This window comes from Sminthopsis crassicaudata, chromosome 4 (genome assembly GCF_048593235.1).
Source record: "Sminthopsis crassicaudata isolate SCR6 chromosome 4, ASM4859323v1, whole genome shotgun sequence".
In the NCBI taxonomy this organism is placed as follows: Eukaryota; Metazoa; Chordata; class Mammalia; order Dasyuromorphia; family Dasyuridae; genus Sminthopsis; species Sminthopsis crassicaudata.
Window position 1 is genome coordinate 469,863,959 of NC_133620.1, and position 19,439 is coordinate 469,883,397.

At 40.5% G+C, this 19,439-nt stretch overlaps 1 protein-coding gene across 2 annotated transcripts in view; it reads left to right on the forward strand.

Annotated features, from left to right (window-relative positions):
• GIGYF2 (GRB10 interacting GYF protein 2) overlaps window positions 1-19,439 on the forward strand; it is a 131,883-nt gene that overhangs the window by 93,929 nt on the left and 18,515 nt on the right. For both annotated transcript variants that reach the window (XM_074264271.1, XM_074264272.1), the window contains 12 exons: window positions 2,001-2,218; window positions 2,302-2,467; window positions 2,545-2,733; window positions 4,271-4,464; window positions 5,647-5,806; window positions 6,797-6,963; window positions 11,042-11,133; window positions 12,416-12,523; window positions 13,294-13,394; window positions 14,647-14,747; window positions 15,885-16,046; window positions 18,348-18,506. In XM_074264271.1, the coding sequence (XP_074120372.1) occupies window positions 2,001-2,218; window positions 2,302-2,467; window positions 2,545-2,733; window positions 4,271-4,464; window positions 5,647-5,806; window positions 6,797-6,963; window positions 11,042-11,133; window positions 12,416-12,523; window positions 13,294-13,394; window positions 14,647-14,747; window positions 15,885-16,046; window positions 18,348-18,506 (1,817 nt within the window). The remainder of the gene's footprint in view (window positions 1-2,000; window positions 2,219-2,301; window positions 2,468-2,544; window positions 2,734-4,270; window positions 4,465-5,646; window positions 5,807-6,796; window positions 6,964-11,041; window positions 11,134-12,415; window positions 12,524-13,293; window positions 13,395-14,646; window positions 14,748-15,884; window positions 16,047-18,347; window positions 18,507-19,439) is intronic.

Consider the following 19,439-nt stretch of genomic DNA (forward strand, 5'->3'; position numbering starts at 1 on the left):
TGAGTTGAGAAAAGATAAATTCCAGCTGGTTAAAAACAAACTAGGTGAATGTTTTGGAAGAGAAACAGCTTTTCTCAGTCTTTGTAGTGTTGATTCTATTAAAGGGTGTTAAACAAAGTACATTTGCAAGGTTTTCGACTATCTTTCATATACAGTTGTATTCTGTCACCCAGGACTGGGGAAAGCTTTCATTTTCTTTTTTGAAAGCTTTTCCTTAGTGTACAATGGGCTTACATTTTCTGTTAACCATAGAATTGATTTGTTTGTTCACAGTCATTTGTGTATTGAATTGCCACTTGAGAGCAATAGAATCTAGCTCATACCACATGTCATAAGTATTATTTGGAACATTTTTAATTTTTCTGTGAAACTAATAGGCCAATACCATATTTTTATTCTTCATGGTAAGAATTTCTGAAAGCTGCTTATTATTTCAAATTTTTGAAAAGTATGTTGATTTTAACACGAGGAAATGTACATATTTTAAATTTGGTTTAAGTAGGTTAACAACTAATTTTTAACTTAGTGCCTTTAAGATACTCTGATTTTAATATTTTTATTCGATATTTAAGAGTCTGTATTTTGACTAAATAATGGTCATATGGTTCATTAGCATGCCATTGGGTCACTTGATGATGGTACATTCTTAACGGGCATTTGTTATAATTCATTTCATTTTAAGATAAGAAGTAACAAACAGTCTACCCCATGCTTATGACTTTTAAATGTTCTTTTCTTTCCTTCCCTCTAAATTTTCTTAGGCACTCTCTGTTGTGCTCTTGGTGATTCTTCCCAACCTTTCCAAACCTTCCATTGTCTCACCTTTTCTCCTCCTCTCTCCTCCCTCAGGTGGTGGCTTCTGCCACCCCATCTCGTACAAAGAGGATCCCCTTCCATCCTGACTCATTTGCACCGTTTTATTTCTCTTTATTTCTCTGAAAACGAATGTATTGTAAACATATCTACCTCTGCTTGCTAATGTTCTCCTGTGTTGTGGTCAAGGCTGTCTGCCCTTGGTGCCTCCACTTCCTTTCCCTGCAGTCTGGCTGCGGATATTACCATTTCACCAAAAAGATTCTCTCTAATGGCAAGATTTGGTTCTTGCCATTGTTCTCAGTCCTTATGGGCTGTCTGCCCTCCCTCTCCTCCAGTTTGCCCCCGTCCCTTCTCCTCCCCATCTTTACTGCCCTACCTTGGCCTGCTTTCTCTTTTCCCTCTGTACTACTTCTAGGCGACCTCCTCTTTCTGCTGATGATTCTGCAGCAATTCCTGTGTGCTTCATGTCTTAGTAATTAGTGTCTTAAACTCTACTGCTAAAAACCAATTTCATCCTCTGGTTGGCTTTCCCCTTCCCCATGAGCTTGCCCTCCTGAGGCCCCTCCCTCTCTTTTACTCTCTCCCTCCTTCATGGCTGAAGCCTGCTGCTGGGTCTTCCTGGCTCTGGTCTCTCTTGACTCCAGTTCATCCTTCATTGAAACCCCCAAGCAGTAAACACTGATGGCTCCCTGTGATCTTCAAGATCAGATACAAAACCCTCTACTTGGGTAGCGGATCCTCCACTTCACTCCCCTTTCTAGTCTTCTTGTATCTTATGCCCTACCCCATACTCTTTGATGCAGCTACTCTGGCGTCTTGGCTGTTTACAAACAAGACCTGCACTCTTGACTTCAGCCATTCTCTGGTTATTCCCCAGGTTCCCTCTTTATCCCTGCCTCCTAGCTTCCTCTTAAGTCACAGCTAAAATCCCATCTGATACAGGAAGCCTTTCCCAATCCCTCTGAATTTTAGGGCCTTCTCTCCATTATTTCTTATTTATCCTTTAAAGGTCTTTTTGCACACATCTCTTTGCTTGTTGTGTCTCCAATTAAACATCGAGCTCCTTGATACCCAGTACTGTCTTTTGCATTTCTTTGTATCCCAATACTTACACGGTAAAGGGTCTGGCACATAGTAGGTGCTTATTGACTGACTGAACCATTGATTTTTCCCTTCTCTCTTAGATGGTTCTCGATCTGCAGGTTGGCGAGAGCACATGGAACGGCGACGGAGGTTTGAATTTGACTTTCGAGAGCGGGATGACGAGCGAAGTTACCGAAGAGTGAGATCTGGCAGTGGCAGTATTGATGATGACAGGGACAGCCTCCCTGAATGGTGCCTGGAGGATGCTGAGGAGGAGATGGGGACGTTTGATTCCTCTGGGGCCTTCCTCTCCTTAAAGGTGACTGCATGGGTCCTTTTTGGTGGCAGAAGAGAGTAGTAATGGGATGAGTTAGCAACCTTGGCTATGTCTCCTTGTCACAGAAAGTACAGAAAGAGCCCATTCCTGAAGAACAGGAGATGGACTTTCGGCCTGTGGAGGAGGGGGAAGAGCAGCACTCTGATTCAGAGGGGAGTCACAATGAAGAAGCCAAAGAACCTGATAAGGTTGCCAGCAGAGATGGGGATCGACTGGATCGAGGGGCTGCAGGTAAGGAGGCCTCCTTGGAACTTTTGCAAACGTTAATGATTAATTTATCATTCATTCAAGATCTTTCCCTGTCACAGAAACTTCAGAAGAAACAGCCGGGCCGTCGTCCCCATGTGCTCAGCCTGCTAGTCCTTCAGAGCGGCCGTCTCAGGAAGCCCTGCAGCCCAGCCTCTTCGAGAGGAACGAAGAGAACAAAGTGGAACAGCCAGAAGAAGAGAGCCGCTCCGAGAGCACCCTGGCCACCCAGGGGCCCAGCAGAGGAGAAGGTACTCGGCCTTGCACACATCAGTAGACCAGCTTAAGCTGAAATGTTGAGACCCCTGGTCTTCCTCATGTTGTCCATTATTGATTAGGAAATGGAAACTTGGGGGGGAAATAACCTAAGCACAGTTAAGGATCTTGTTAGAATCTGATCATCATTTTCCTTTATCACCATAATCGTCGTTTTTCTTTATTATTTTGTAGCTCTCTTATTTCAACGCTACAAAAGCCGCGTGAAGAGTAGATGCTGTTCTCATTCTCATAGGTTAAGAAACACACTTAGGGTCCAATTTGAACTTAATAAGCTCTAGATTCCCCCATGCTATCTCCCATTTCATAGTATTTTTAAAGAGAATGAAAGCCCAGGGGAACAGTATGACAACTCCTTTGCTCTACCAGGTCTCTCCCCCTTCAGCTTCTGGGAGTTTATTTTAAACAAAAACTTTGATGAGTTCAGTCACAGTTGCCTCAAATCCCCAGTTAGGAACATTCCTAACATTTAAGTGGAGGTTACCTTTGTTACTTCTAGTTATTTCAGGCAAGATTTCATTTTATTGATAATGTTTGGGTCATAAAGCAGCTGATTTGGGTATACTGCTCTGGCTAGAGAGGCAGGAGGAAGGGATGCTGGGGAAAGACTCAACCTTCTGGGAGAACTTGTTCTGCCCCAACATGCTTCTAATGCCAATGACTGTCATGCACATCTCCCTTCTCTGTCACAGGATTTTGATACTCATTAGGAGCCCAGTGTCTTCAAATCTCCATGTCTCTTTTCTTCTTTAACTCACTATAGCTGAAGGATTTGCCATAGTAATTTTCTTTGGGGATTTGTAAAGTTTGTGAGTTCATTTTGTTATGTACCTGTCACCTCTTACTCAAAGAGTGCAAATTCTCCTGTAATCAGAAAGTTATTATATTGAATTATTAACTGTTGCTTGATATTTGTAAATAAGAATGTGGGGTGATGGAATTCTGTTATCACAGTAGTAATTTGGACTGTCCCCAGTAGTCTTTTGTGAGGAGCTCTGACTTCACTTAATATTCCCCTCAAAATGGAGAGAGGCCAGAATGAAGCCAGAGTTAAATGATCTCGGTTCATGTGTGGTCTTTGACAGGCTTCTGACCTTTTCACGTTTGAGTCAGTTCATTCACCTCTTTTACCTAGTCCTAGGCAGAATGTTAGGGCTGTAAGGTGTAGGGAGCATGTGTTAGTTTTTTTTCCCCTTAAGACTTCTCACTGCTAGTAAAATCATAACTTTGGTTTCATTTCCCTCTGTCTCAAAATGCAGAAACAGTCTGTGCATTTTTTATGGTTTAGAAATACTTTGCTGAAATTGTAATTTTTTATAACTACTTAATATGGATACTGTTTTCACCATTTCTTCCATTTAAATGTTTGGTTTTTCTTTTATTAGTTTGCCCTAATTTAATCAGAATTTCTAGTTGGCCTTACTCTCCAGCAGCCTAAATACAGAAGTGTGTTCTCCTGCAGCCTCTGTATGTATTCCAGAGGCTTTTAATATCTTCCATCTCTTTCTCTAGAACTGGTCCCTGCTGTCCAGTCTTTGTCACAGAACGCTTCAGACCCATCCTCTTCTGGTCTTCTTCTCCCCCCTCCCGTTGCCAGTCCAGGCCCTGCCCTCCGGCCCCCGCAGACGCCAGCCCTGGGTGCTCCTGGCATGAGCAGTGTTTCTGCAGATCCTGATGATGAAGATGGTCTCAAACACTTGCAGCAGGTAAATGTTACTCCGTGCTAGAACCAAAAACTTTATGGAACTGTAGTAACATTGTACAAATAAATTAAAATAGAATGTTCTTTTATAGTTTAGTTGCCAAAAGGGGCAGATGCATTTTGTGTCTTTAGATGTGAGTGTGAGCATCATTCTCTTTCCAGTCCTTTCATGCTTATAAATGTCTGTTATGCAGTGGTCATCCGTGTCAGGATATTTTTTGCTTCTTTTGAGTTTGCCGTTGGCTGTTTTTTTCTTTTGGTATGCTAAGAATGCCCAAAAAAAAAAAAAAAAGCTCCCTTTCAGCAATAACTAATGGGTACCATTGTCTTGATTTTCAGTGTAGCTGGATGTTAAATCAGATAATTAACCATTAAACAGTCAGGATGAGAACCTTCTCATCCCTCTTTGAGGAAACCGTCGATTTCCACATAATTGTGTCCATCTTATTATTCAGTACTTTTAGGTTTTCTTGCCAAAGATACTTGGACAGGTTTGCCATTACTTTCTTGAGCTCAGTTTACAGATGAGGAAACTGAGGCAAGCATTGTTAAGTGACTTGCCCAGGATCACACAGTTGGGCAGTGTCTGAGGCTGCATTTGAACTTGCATGTTCTGGACTCCAGATTTGGAGCAAAAAAGACCATCCACCTTTTTAAAAAAGCGTTTCTCTAAGAGTTTTTTTCTCTGCAGAATGACTTAATTTTCCCTCCAGGGTTTGAGAAGATGCCTGATTTAGTTTTGTCAGTTGAACATTGGACCCTGATTCTATTTCTGATCCACTTTGCAGAAGTGGTAGTTTTTCATTGATCTTTTGTTAAAAGGTCTTTTTCTTAAATCTGTGGGGAGACAGCTTCTGTCCAGGTGCTATTCCACTCCGCTGCATTTGTAAGTTTCTCCCATCTGCCTTTCCTTGGATGGCCCTGTTCTCTTTGAGAAGGCTTCTCCTGGCTGGCCAAGTCACCCTTCCTTGTTAACTTCCATTTGCTTTATCTGGATGTTTTTGTGTGTGTTTGAGTGTGTCCATGTGGTCTCCCCAAAAGAATGTCAGTTCTGTGATGGCAGGAACTTGTTTTTGTCTGCCCCCCTCCCGCAAGCACACATGCTTAATAAATACTTATTGATTAATTAATTGCTTGGTCTTATGACCATTATTCACTCAGACTTGCCTTCCCCCTTCTCTTCCAGCAAGCAGAAAAAATGGTGGCCTACCTACAGGACAGTGCCTTGGACGATGAAAGACTGACTGCCAAGCTCCAGGAGCACCGAGCCAAAGGAGTCTCCATCCCCTTGTTGCATGAGGCCATGCAGAAGTGGTATTACAAAGACCCACAAGGAGAAATTCAGGGTATGGTGGGGTCCTTTGGCTTCCTCTTAGAGAAGGCTCATCTCTCTCACATTTATCCTGGGGAAAAGATGATCTGGGTAGCAGAAATGGTGATGGCTGGGCTCGTTTTGTGACACTGGAGGGCTGTGCTGGGTTGGGCTTTGCCAGAACCCTCAACACCCCTTAGGAGTCGTCCGGCAGTATCCTCAGCTGTGATTTGTCAGGGCCTTGGAGCTCCACATGTTTCTCTAAATGGACACTTGTTTTTTGTCTAAAGTACTCAGCCACTGATATTGGTGCCAGAGCACAATGATTATTCTTTCGTGCACTTTTGCTCACCAAAGTATCTTTGTCCTTTGGATGTTTCATATCTTACCCAAAGAGTTTTTCTGTTCCAATTGTATCACTGAAAGTATAGCTACCTATCCATATTTACTTTGTTAGTTGGATCCTAGTGTCACTGGCTATATTGTGAAATGGTTAAATAATTGGAGTTAAAAGTCTCAAGTTGCATACTTTATTTTCATAAGTTTCTTTGCTTCTGGGGGACAAAAAAAATTTTAAAACGTTTGAAGAGACATAGAGCATTTGGATTTTATCATTCTTCCAGTTGTGCTTGGAATTACTGATAAGAAAGGACATTGGTGAGTTACTTGTCATCATCATTCTACTGTTTATACTGTGTGTGATCTTGGCAGGTCACTTTACCACTCCACCTCCCCTGTAACCCTTTAGTTCTCTCATCTGTAAGATCAGGGCCCTGAAGTAGATGCCATTGAATATCCCTTCTGCCCCTCACCCTTGAGCTGCCAGTTAGATGTTGACAGTCAAATAACCTAGGCCTGAGCACAAGTATCTGGGCCTATACTGCTCTTCCATGCTTCCGTCCAGGAGAAGACGCCACCTCGGTGACCCAGCAAGGGAAAAGTTTGTCTCCAATAGGATCAGATTCTGGGTGTGGCTGGTATTGGAATCCCTGACATCCTTTTGTTTTGCTTGGTGGTGCTGTAGGTCCTTTCAATAACCAAGAAATGGCAGAGTGGTTTCAAGCAGGCTATTTCACTATGTCCTTGTTGGTGAAGAGAGCATGTGATGAAAGTTTCCAACCCCTTGGTGATATCATGAAAATGTGGGGAAGGGTTCCCTTTTCACCTGGCCCAGCACCCCCTCCACATTTGGTAAGTAGCTTAAAATTCATCTAAGTACTCACAAAGCGATTACCCTTTAATTCGGAAGGCAAATTGTGGTATACAAGTACTATGTAATATTATGTAACAGCACTAGAAGGAATTCAGAGCAACACGCAAAAACTTATATGAACTGATAGAGAACAGTGTTTAAACCAGGAGAACAGTGATCTCAATCATGTAAAGGGAAACAGTCACAATACTCTGATAACCCAAAATCTTTATGTTAGTATTACCCAGGCTCCAAATGGAAGCCTGGGAAATTAGTTTCTTGAAGAGTACAAGATTAGCTAGAGAGTCACTTTTTAAAAGGAGCTTTATAATTCCTTCCCATTCTCACCCAAAATCTTTAAAGATCTATGGCACAATTTTCTTTATAGCATGGACAAAGGAGGCTTTGTAGCTGCCCCTTTTAGAATTATTTTTATGAATGAAGAACCAAGTTATTTTCTACCCTGGTTTGAAAGAACCTGTTTTAAAAAAACTGGTTAATAAGCAACATCCGGTAGCTTTAATAGATCTGACTGGCAGATGATGGCTTTGAAACTAGTTTTTTTTTTTTTTTTTTTTTTTTTTTGAGCATCATTTAATTGAACTCTTGGAATATAAAGTAGATCAGATGAACAGAGAAATGAGTATACTCCTTGAATTTTTACAAGATAATTATTCAATAGTCTTCATCATTATTTTGTAGCTTTCAGAGGCTAGATTAACTAACTTCAGTGCTTTGACATTACAGATTTCAGTTCTCACCTGGAATATCATTTTAATCTTCTGTTTCAATTATTGGATTCATCCTTGATAAATCTGCCATACCTTTCCTAATAATGTACAGGTCTCGGCACATCAACCACTGTCCGTGCACTTGTAACAGTTTAAATCCCTCTCTTCCTCCACTGCCTCCCAGAAGCTTTTTCAGTCGACCGTGATCTCTTTCTCCTCATATCCTGTTGTCTTAACTTCTCCTCCCCTCTTACCACGTGTGACCTAGTGGCCCTGCAGTCTTGGTGGAAGATGGGAGGTTCCCTAGCACCCAGCACCCCCTGCAGCGCTAGCCAAGGTCACTATGGATGTTACTTCATTATGGAGCTACATTGCTGCCCTCTGGTGGACAAAGCCTCTGGCTGATTTAGTCTTTTTTTTTTCTTTCCCCAGAATATCTGAATATTTTTAGCCAATATGTTTTAAAATAGATCTTTTCTTAAATTTATAGTTTATTGGCATCAACTACTTTAGTTGCCGAGAAAAATTTCCTGTTAATGTTTTTCCTATTGAGGGGGTCTCTATGGCTATCCTCATATAGGGTTTTTTGTTGTTGTTATTGTTATTTATAATCTCTGTATGTTTTCATTTTTAGATTAAAAAAGTATATTTCCCGTAGGTTATCAGACATAATTTCAATCCAATTCTCAAGATATCAACTTTTTCATACTCCCTTTTAAATTCCTTAAAAAAAAAAAAAAAAAAAAAAAAAAAAAAAAACTTCTATGCATATTTAAAAAAAAAAAAAATTCCTTTAAAAAAAAAAAAAAAAAAGGAATCTTTGAGATTCATTTGTTCCATTCCTCCTTTTTTCAGGCCTTCACTAGCATCTCGTCTCATTTACCAAAGATCCACTCATTGTTCTTTGTCTTGTCAGTCCTCATCTTCCTTGTTTGGCAGTGTTCCATGTTGTTGGATGCACACTCTCTTCCTCTAGCACTCTTTCTTAATGTTGCCTTTTGTGCTTTTTTTACCTTCTTATTTTTCTGACTTTTCTTCTTAATTGAACTTGCTGGTTCATTGTCATAATGTACTTTAAGTCTGGAGGGCTGACAGTTTCTAGGCTTCCTTTTGTTCTCTCTCTGCTTTAGTCCTCACCAATCCCACTGTTCTCTGTAGGTTCCATGCAGCTGATTTCCCACTCTGTTTAAGGCCACTTGTTTCTTGGCAATATTCTCTTAGCTTCAGGATCTCAAACAGTACATGCCTCCATTCCTGTCTTTCAGCCTCTCAAGCCTGTCTTTCTCCCAACTTGTCTAACCTTCTTGGTGTCCTTCTATTCCCCTAGGCTTGGTCATCTTGGATGTTCCTTTTGCTCTTAGCACTCATGTTCTGGCAGTGGCCAGATCTTATCTTAGACCTCATCTATACTCATTGATGCCAGTGTTCAGATCCTCATCTTTTTTATATCCAGATAGTGGCCTACTGAACTGGTATCTCTATCTTCAAACTCTCTTTCCTGATGTGTTTGGTGTCTAGTTTATTTCCAATTCTTTGCTACCACAAAAAAGTATTTCTTTAAATATTTTGCCATGTGTTGTTCCTGTGGTTTTCTCCTTTCTTGGGAGACGTGACCTGTCCTCTGAGCCTTCTCCTCCTTGACTGTCCCCCCTTCTTTGTTAATTTTCATGGTGTGAGCTGAAGTCTGAATTATTTTACTGTGTATTTGTGGTTATTATTATTATTGAATTATAAACCTTTTTATGTCTTAGATTTTATAATTATTTTGACATTTTCTTACTTAAACTATCTGTTCACTATCAGTCTTGTTGATTATATTTGATGCAAATATTTTTCTTTTAAACTCATATCTTACTTTAGATGTATATACACTATGGAATATAATATAAATGCTTTAAGAAAGTCCCAATACAAATGCATAAGGCTATATCTTAATTAGCTAAATAAGTTTGATTTTTAAATTGATATTGTTCATACAAACACCTTTTGATTTTTTTTTTTTTGCAATAAAAACTGTCTGGTTTATCTTTTGTGATCTCATTTCCCCCTCGGGCAAACCACAGTTGTGAAAAATGCTTGATCGTACCCTATTAAAAGTATTATGTTACATCCCTGTTTATTCAGTTTATGAATCTGTTTTGTGATTATTGTGCTAAAAGATTTCATCCTTGCTTCCCAAAGCTGCTAAAATTATTATCTTGATCATGATCTCTTCAAAAATCTTTTTATTTTACTAAATATTTCCCAATTACACTAAACAGATTTTTAGCCGTCATTTTTTAAGATGTTGAGTTTTCAATGGTTCCCTTTGTCCCTTCTCTTCCATCCTTGAGGGACAAATAATTTGCAAATCAAAAATCTACCATGATTCCTTAATGGTCTTGGATAAAGTTGATCTTCTGCTTATAGTTCCCTGGAATCCCAGGCCTCCCTAGTCTGATCAAAGAATATCTTTGAAGTATTATTTCAATTCATTTCTTTAATAGGATTTTCCTCTAGTCTGGGCTTCCCTGTCCCCTGATCTTACCATGACATCTTCTGCTTCTGTCCATTAGTTCACTTCCTCCTCGTCTCTTTTTATCTTTGCTTCTTCAGGTACATTTCAGGGGAGGCTTCGCTTAAATTGTTTTGTTCCCGGTTTCTTAACCAGTGCATTACAAGCTCTTTTAGAATAAGAATTGTGCTATCACCAAATTTTCCTAGTTGGTGTCACTCTTAGGGTGCTACATATTATGTAGTAAACACATTAAAATCTGCTGCCTTTATTAATTAAGATACTCTTATGAGCAATTAATACAGTACAACAACCAGTTTTGTCCCCTAGCTAGGCCAAGGATTTCGTCATAGGATAAGGATTTCACTAAGAGCTTGTATCTCCTTAATGTAGGCTCAACAACTCTGAGAATTACCTTGTAAGAGAGAAAGATAGCATGTTTGTACATAGTGCTTTTGGTCTTCTATTCAGAATCTATTTCCAAATAAGTTTGCATTTTATTATTTCTTTCTGGTGATTTTTATATTCTTTATACTTCTTTATATTTTATGTTATCTTTTGCATTTGATATTTCATTTCAGAAATTCTCAGATCCAGCAAATTTTTAAAACTAACTGAAATCACAATTGAATTTTCTAGCATACATTAGTGCACAATAGAACTTAAGCTATGGTCATTATGGTTTTTTCCCCTCTTGAGAAAAATTCATTGAATTCCGCTGTTACATGCCACTGCTGTGAGGTTTGAAGTTGACTTATGTTCAACCATTTGCCTTCTCTCTAGGATAATACAGTCTGATTAAAAAAAGGAGGTAGCTTTTCCCAATATTTGATAGCAGTTTTTCCCCAACAGGGAGAATTGGACCAGGAACGACTGACCAGGCAACAGGAGCTCAATGCCTTATACCAGATGCAGCATCTCCAATACCAGCAGTTCCTGATCCAGTAAGATACTGCTACAGAAATTAAGGAACTTAGCTCTACCATGGCTCAGTGAGAACTCTGGTTAGGCTTAGATTTTGATCCAAAAAGACATTGCATTCCCAAGACACAAAAAGGCTTTTAGTTCAAGACCAGGGGCTTCTAGCCTCATTAGCAATTAGCAGAAATAAATTTTTATGTATCATGGAGAGGGAAAAAAGCAAGAGGGTCATGAATAAAAGGATTGGAGTAAAGAAGCAGATAAAAGTTGGAGGAGAGAAAAAGGGGATTTGCATCTAAAATAATTAGTAGTAGTTTTAGTTTTTAGTAAGTCAGATTTAACACCCAGAAGGTACTAGATATTTTCTGCTGTTCAGCTCACATTGTGTTCTTTTGTCTAATTCTGGTTGCCACATTTTGGAAAGAAGTCCAGAAGTTGTCATGTATCTTGATAATATTATACCAAATCAGGACAGCAAACATTTACTGAATATCTATTTTATGCCATGTACTAGGGGCAAAAAGAAAGGCAAACAATAGTGTCTTCCCTAAAGGGAGTGGGGACAGCATATAGACTAGAGGTAACTTAGGAAGAAAGGCATTAAAATTAAGCATCACTGGGAAAGTTTTCTTAAAGAAAATGGGCCTGTAGCTAAGATTGGAAGGAAACCAGGAGTTCATGAGGACAGATAGAGAACTTATTGCTGTCAAAAGAAGTAAGAAGTAGTAATGAATTTAGTCTTCCTGTATAAAAGTATTCTCATTAAGCTTCCATCTCAGAAAACTTGGTTATGAAAATATGGAACACTTAGAACTTGGGGAGCCCTTTTAGCAAAGGTATTCATGACACCTTAGATTTGGGGTTATCTTTCTTTTTAATGATTTTATATTTTCCAAGCTGATATTCACTTTTTCCATATAGCAAGGGAGCAGTTTCTGATGGAGGCCTTGGCAATTTCTGTCTTTGACTCCAATTTCAGTTCTTGGTTATGAATAGTACAGGTTTTTACAACTTAAATTGCCCGACTGTAGTTTGGGCTGTATTTTATTTGGGCTTTACTCTTCACTAACGATGAAATGGTTAGAGATGATTATTGGGCTTATAGTTGATCGGGGAAGGGTTGGTAGCTAATCTGTTTCTGACCCTGAGAACATTGGGCAGCATGGTGTCAGGAAGGTCTGAGAGCTGGTACCGAAGCCCCATGCTGCACTCTGCCCCAGGGGTAGTGGTGGGTGTCTGGGCTTCATGTCTCCTCTTCTGGATTTCTCCTCGCTCATCCTAATTCAGCTTTCTCTTCTTTTTAAGACAACAGTACGCACAGGTGTTGGCCCAGCAGCAGAAAGCAGCCCTATCATCCCAGCAGCAGCAGCAGTTGGCCCTACTCCTCCAGCAGTTCCAGGCTTTGAAGATGAGGTGAGTGCTTGTGCCAGTGTGCTATCCAAAAGCATCACTTTTATTTCTTAAAGGGGGGTTCAAGGGATTAAAAACAGTGACTGACTTCCACAAAGAATGAATCTGGGAGCAGCTGGGGGGGCGCAGTGGATAGAGCACCAGCCTTGAATTCAAGAGGACCCGAGTTCAAATTTGGTCTCAGACACTTAACACTTCCTAGCTGTGTGACCCTGGGCAAGTCACTTAACCCCAGCCTCAGGGGGAAAAAAAAAGAATGAATCTGAATTTACTTGGAGAGCATGATGAGTGTTTGGGGATTAGGATGGCCAGTGGATGGATAATTTAGATCACAAATCAGCCTCCACCTATGCCTGGCTAGAAGAATATTTACTGATAGTATTTTTAAGTTTCCCCTGGAAAAATTCCAAGCCCTCTTCTGAAGCAAAGATGTAGCTTTTCAGGGGCTGCCAGTCTTTAGTTTGGAGCTAAACCCAGCTGGGCCAAAACCTTTCGATCTAATGAATTTAGTTTCGTCTTGTGCACACTGCTGTTATTTAATTCCCATTATTCTTCATAGGAGTCAGTGGGAAGGAAATATTTTACATAGTGACAACTCTCACTCATTTATCTTCTGGAATTGGGCAGCTACTAAAACTGCCCTGGGATTCATATAGGGGTTTAATTTAGTGTGACAAGCAAGAGAAAGTCAGAGCTAGCTTTTACAGAGCATTGAAATACTCCTTTGTTTGATGTTCAGCAGTGATGTGTTTAATTTTTTTCTTTTTTTGCAGAATATCAGAACAGAATCTGATTCCATCTGTCACGAGGTCTGTTTCAGTTCCAGAGACTGGCTCTATTTGGGAGCTTCAGTCAACAACTTCACAACCTACAGGTAAAACGGTAGTCTTTAGCATCTGTTGTTGCTATTTTTGGATTGTGATGGGCTGGTAAAAGGGAGATGGGGGGGGGACTTCAGTTTTAAAAAAAATTACCAAAAGGTGTTTAAATCATCTCTTTTTTAACAATAATAAGTCACCTTTTGCTAGTTCTGATAAGGTCAAAATGTTGAATAAAATATGAGACCAAGACCAACTCTGTGTTTACATGAGAAAAAAATACCATTTAGTAATAATAACATCGTTGCTCTTGGATGTCTACCTCTGTAACATATGCTCAGCAGTTCTGGAAACAAAGGTAACAGGCAGTGTGGAAAGAGGTCTTGATCCCGTTTCATTTCTTCAGAGAGAATAGACTATTCAGGTAGTAATCCCCTGTCTGGTGTTTTAGAGTTTAATGTAACTCTTTGTGCTTATGATTATTGTCAGCTTATGTGCTTATGATTACTTTATTGTGTACCTACACATAGTTGTAAGTATACACTAAGCTGGGACTCATTGGAAAAATACAGAGTGATTTTAAGTACCTGAAGGGAGCATCTGTCTTGTAGCATCATTATATCCTGGTTGGTTGGGAGCCATAGAATGTTGTCACTGTCCCTGAAGTTGTGGGCAGTGAGGTGGCTGTGAGCATGCTATACTATCTTTCAATAAAGACCAGTCCAGAAGGGTCCCAACAGTCACCCTCCCGCACAGCTGGTGAGAGTGGTGGGAGAATCCTGCTTTTGGAGAGTGTTGGATGGACTGGGCTGTGAGCCCTCTTGGCAATCCCACTGTGTTAAGCCAACTACTGGAAGGCCTCTGGTCCCGTGAAGGCTTTCTGAAGAACTGGGAATAGGCTCGCTCAGCACCAATCTGTGCTACTCAAAGGGACACTGCAGGTTGCTTGATGCACACGTGAGTCAGTGGGAGATCGTGTGATGGAAAACAGGAGAGCCGTGCTTGTTGATTTCCTGAAAGATTCTGCCCAGTTTCTTCTGTGACATCTTAGAAGGCCACAGGTTGTTTTTTGAGACTGGTTCTGGTTTTTCAGAGCCCTTCTCCACTGTGAATTGTGAGCTTTCTTTCCCAGAATCAAACCGGGGGTTTACTTGAATATTTCAAGTGTGACTCCTTTGACCAGGTTTCCTTTCCTCAAAATATAGGCCAGATCCATGTGATGGATGGGCTATGTAGCTTTTCTCTGGGCTTGATTTAGTTGATCTATGTGTGTTTTAATCACTGTCATTTTTTTTCTACATTTTACAGTCTGGGAAGGTAGTAGTGTTTGGGATCTTCCTCTTGACACCACGGCTCAGGGACCAGCTCTTGAACAGCTTCAGCAGCTTGAGAAGGCTAAAGCTGCCAAGGTCAGAGACTGTCATTCTTTGGCGCTTCTTCTACTTCTTTCAGTTCACATATCGGGTTCTCCCCCACTCCCCAAAACAAATTAAAAAACCAAAACCAAAAAAAGAACAACTAAACACACCAACCACTAGCTGCTTACCAGGCCAGTAAAGCAATAAAGACTCATGGTAGAATTAAAGATAATCACTTTTTAATGAGACCTTAGTGAAACTTGGCATCTCCCATTTTGCAAATATAAATAAAATATTCATGCCCCAGGGGAAAAAAATATCATAAACCATAGTAATACAAAAGACTTACTCAATGAGCCTCTATTTTTAATAGTTTTCTACAAACTTTTGTCCCTTAAAAGAATTTGAAGATCCCGTGGTGTTTTTGACTTGATAATAGGATCCTGGGCATGCTCAAAAAGGGCAAATTTGACATTATGGTAGTGATTTGCCAGAAGTTGGGTATTCCTCTATCAGAAACTCTTTCTGGGTTCCATTTCTCCTTTACCCCTCTACTGACTTGGTCATAGCTCATAACTTAGTTTGTCCCATCCTCCAGTTCCCAAAATGTGATCGTGGTCAGCATCACAGTCAAGAACTTCAGAGTTCGAAGGTGCTTCCACACTCCCCTAGTCCAATGTGGGCTTGGCCCAGAAGTAGCCAATCAGTCTTCCTGAGTTGGAATGGCTAGGCTCCCAGAGAGCCCATTCATTCCCCTTAAATCATTGTCATTGTTGACAAGTTTGGTCTTGTTCTGGTGTCTAAAGATGTTGAGCATGTTGCTACTGATATATATAAGCTTGGATATGTGTCCGGGATGCCTCTTAGTTGTCCTCTCTGCTCAGTAGTTCCTTTGTGCTCTCTAGAAGAGTACCCCAGAGGAGCTAGTTTGCCTCTACATTGCAATGGAAATGATTGTTTTTGGACCAGTCAGTGGATTTAGGAATTATGGGGAGGTAAAATGGGGTTGAAAGATTATCCGATTATTGTCGTAGAACTTCAGGTTGTTTTAGCTTTTCATTTATGGCTCCAAAAGGAGCTCATAAGAATTCTGACCGAGGGTGTCAACTTGAAGTTGTTTAGTGAATTATAGAACCTACACTTTCTTGTCTCAGTTCTTTATAGTCTCTTCATGTGGTTTGTGTACAGCTAGAGCAAGAGCGGAGAGAGGTGGAGATGAGGGCCAAGCGAGAAGAGGAGGAGAGGAAGAGGCAAGAGGAGCTCCGGAGGCAGCAGGAAGAGCTCCTTAGAAGGCAGCAGGAGGAGGAGAGGAAGCGGCGGGAAGAGGAGGAGCTGGCCCGCAGGAAGCAGGTGAGGAGGGTGCTTAGAGAGCCACCCACAGAAGACACTGGTGAACTGCTGCTCACTCTCAGGACACTTTGGTGTGCCAGGCCATGGTTGAATACATGCACCTGAAAGCTGAATATTACTAAATTAATCTGATGAGAAAAAAACATTTCCATTTTATTTGCAGACCTAGAATTTTTTTGACCCAACTTGTAGAGTAGAAAAGTTTATTTTGAATTATTATAATTTTGTGTATGTTTCCCAAAATGGGGATTTATGGCAAAAATGTTATTTGAATCAGATTGGACTATACCACTGTCTGATCTGTGTCAGCAGTTCAATGTGCCTGGCATATCATAGGTAGTAAGTATTTATTAAAGTTGGCTGATTATTCCATTCTTAACGTCTTTTTTTTTTTTAGGAGAGATGAGGGGGAATAAAGGGATTGATGACCAGAAAGAACACAGTTTAAGAAATCAAAAGGGCAAGATTAACTACATACTTGCCTATTCCTCTTACAACTGAGGAAGCATCTATTAGAAACTCAATACCTGTTTCAATTAAGTGAGAATTTCTAGATTGTAAATATGCTATGTAGATAAACTCGTATCCTTTGAAGTTGTATGCCTTTTTGCTTTGTCTTGGATGTAAAAATTTTTTTATTTAAAGTTTTTAAGGCAGACATACAACTATTTCATATAACTAATTTTTACTGTTGATTTGATTTAATAGTAATATTAATAACATTAGAGTTCAAAGAGTTTTGTAAATATTTTATTCTTTATATTAGAAATCTAGTTGTTTGTTTTTTTAGTGCAAACTATCATAAAATACATATATCTGACATTGGCCATTCTACAAATAATTATTAAATATTTATGTCCAGTGGACTCTGCTAGGTGTTGGAAAGATGACAAAATATGGATAAGGGGTGGTCCTTTCAGTCATAGAACTATGATCAGGAAGGGGATTATACACAAACTTGGATCAGTATCCTTCTTCCATGGGATAATAATAATCAGTGCAATAGAACAAGTTGCTGTGGCATCAGAGAAAAACTTCCTGGAGGGAGGTAGCATTTAGGTTGGACAGATTTAGCCAAGGAATGCATGAAATGTTAGGGTGAAGAAAAAGAGGAGATGGTGCAAGGCAGAGAGGCTGGGACCAGATTTCCAGGGACTTCCCATCTAACCCGAGAGACATTGGGCAACCCCTAAAGAGCGATAAGGTCAGACTTGCCCTTAAAAGAAGGTGCTGTGGCAATGAGAGCGGACCCTGATGACAAATATAGGCTGGGATGGGGGGGGGGGTCAGATGGCAGCTGTGTAAATAGGAAGTGGGGACAGGATGTGGCGTCTGATGAGAACAAGTGAGGAATCGAGAACAGTACTGAGCTTATAAACCTGGGAAATGAGGTTGGTATCCCTCTTAGAGAGGGATATGTTTGGAAGAGGAGGAATATTTGGGGGAGAAAGCGCTGAACTTCTGCTTTGAACATGTTGCATTTGAGATGTCTCTGGGATATTCTGATTGAAATGTCCAGTGGGCAATAGATGCCACGGTCTTGGGGCTCAGGAAAGACTATGGCTGGGTCTAGTCTTTGGCAAAGAGGTGGTAGTTAAATTCTTGGTCACTGATGAGGTCATTGGGAGAGAAGGTGGCCCAGGCACAGCCTTGGGGAATACCTAAAGTGAGGACATGGGACCCTGATGCGAAACCAACAGTCAGCGGAGTAGGAACCCATAGAGGAGGAGGCTTGAAGGAGAACATTGTCCCCATGCCAGAGAGTCTGTGGTAGTGTCAGATGCATTGCAGAAATCAAGGAAGTTGAGGCCTGATAAAGATCATTTGATTTGTGGAGGGAGAGACTTGGTAGCTCGGGGCCAGCACTTCTGATTTGAGTGATGAGGTCAGATGCTTCACTGATGACAGGAATGATGGGGGGGTCCCCTGCCCACATGAGTGGCAGAAGCCATCTGCATTCTAATTCAGGCTGCACCCTTCGCTTCCTGCCACATTTACATTGCAAATTTGTGCCAATATCCCAGACTGCTTAGGTCTAAAATGGGGGCTTCAAAAACACAAGTGGAGATAACCAGGGCTTTCGGAGCAGATGTAAGCTTCTCCAGTTTCTCCCTGGATAAATTTTGTGATTCCTCTTCAGTAGGGTGACATGTTTGTTTATTGGGGGAAGAATTCTCCTGTGAGATTTACCACTCATTGAAGGATTTGATAGACTTCTTTAGCATGTTCTCATAACACCAATACAAAGTCTGCTTCACCTTGGACTTTTAGACTTCCCATGAACGTCCTTTTGTCCTTCAGGAAGAAGCCCTCAGACGTCAAAGGGAACAAGAGTTGGCCCTAAGACGGCAGCGAGAGGAAGAGGAACGGCAGCAACAAGAGGAAGCACTTAGAAGGCTTGAGGAAAGGAGGAGAGAAGAGGAAGAAAGGAGACAGCGGGAAGAGTTGTTACGCAAACAGGTGTGTTTGGAGGGTTCAGGGAATGGAGGGTTGTTCAAAGGAAGGAATCGGTAGAATGGTTTCTCATGAAGGCTTCAATCAAGGAAACCGAACCAGTAGCTAATTACACTCCTCAGGTAGTAAATTGACAGCTTGAGGGAGTTGTCCAAGATCACACACATGCAAGTTGGTCTTAGTATTGGCCTTAGAACTGGGAAATGAACCAGGCTTCTCTGATCACATCAGCACAGTGCTTGACACGTTTGTTTGTCCGACTGTGTAATCCTAGATGGGATTTTCTTGGCAAAGACACTGAGGAGCTTTGTTATTTCCTTGGGCAATGGCTTTAGGCAATCAAAGGTTTATTGACCTGCCCAGGGTTCCACAGCTAGGAAGAATCTTGAGGCTGAATTTGAACTTGGGTTTCCCTAACTCTAGGCCCTGTGCATTATCCACTAAGCCACTCAGCTGTCTCATAGTAGATACTTAATTCTTATTGACAAACCGATTCCACGCCTGCTCTCCCTATTTATCAGGGTACCTACCTTTCTTTTGACCAGAAAAATATACCCCACATTTATTCCCTCTCTTATTCCTTAAGTATATAAAAGAAACAGCAACTTACATGTATTAAATCTGTAGTTTCACCTGAAATTATCTTTAATTATACTATTTGTGGAAATGTTTATTTATTCCATAAATTTAAAGTAAAATAAAATATTTTTTCAAAAGTTATATATAATTCTATTTGTCGCTTCTCTCTCTGGTGGGTGCAGATCGCATTGCCCTTCATATGTCCTTTGTGGTTTATTTGGGTGTTTATAGTAGTCAAAATGACTTATTTGCTCAAAGTTGTTCTTAAAACTATGTCACTGTTACTTTATACAGTATTCTCTTTGTTCTGCTTATTTCATTATTTGTTATTTTGTGTTGTTTATCCATGTTTTTAAAAGC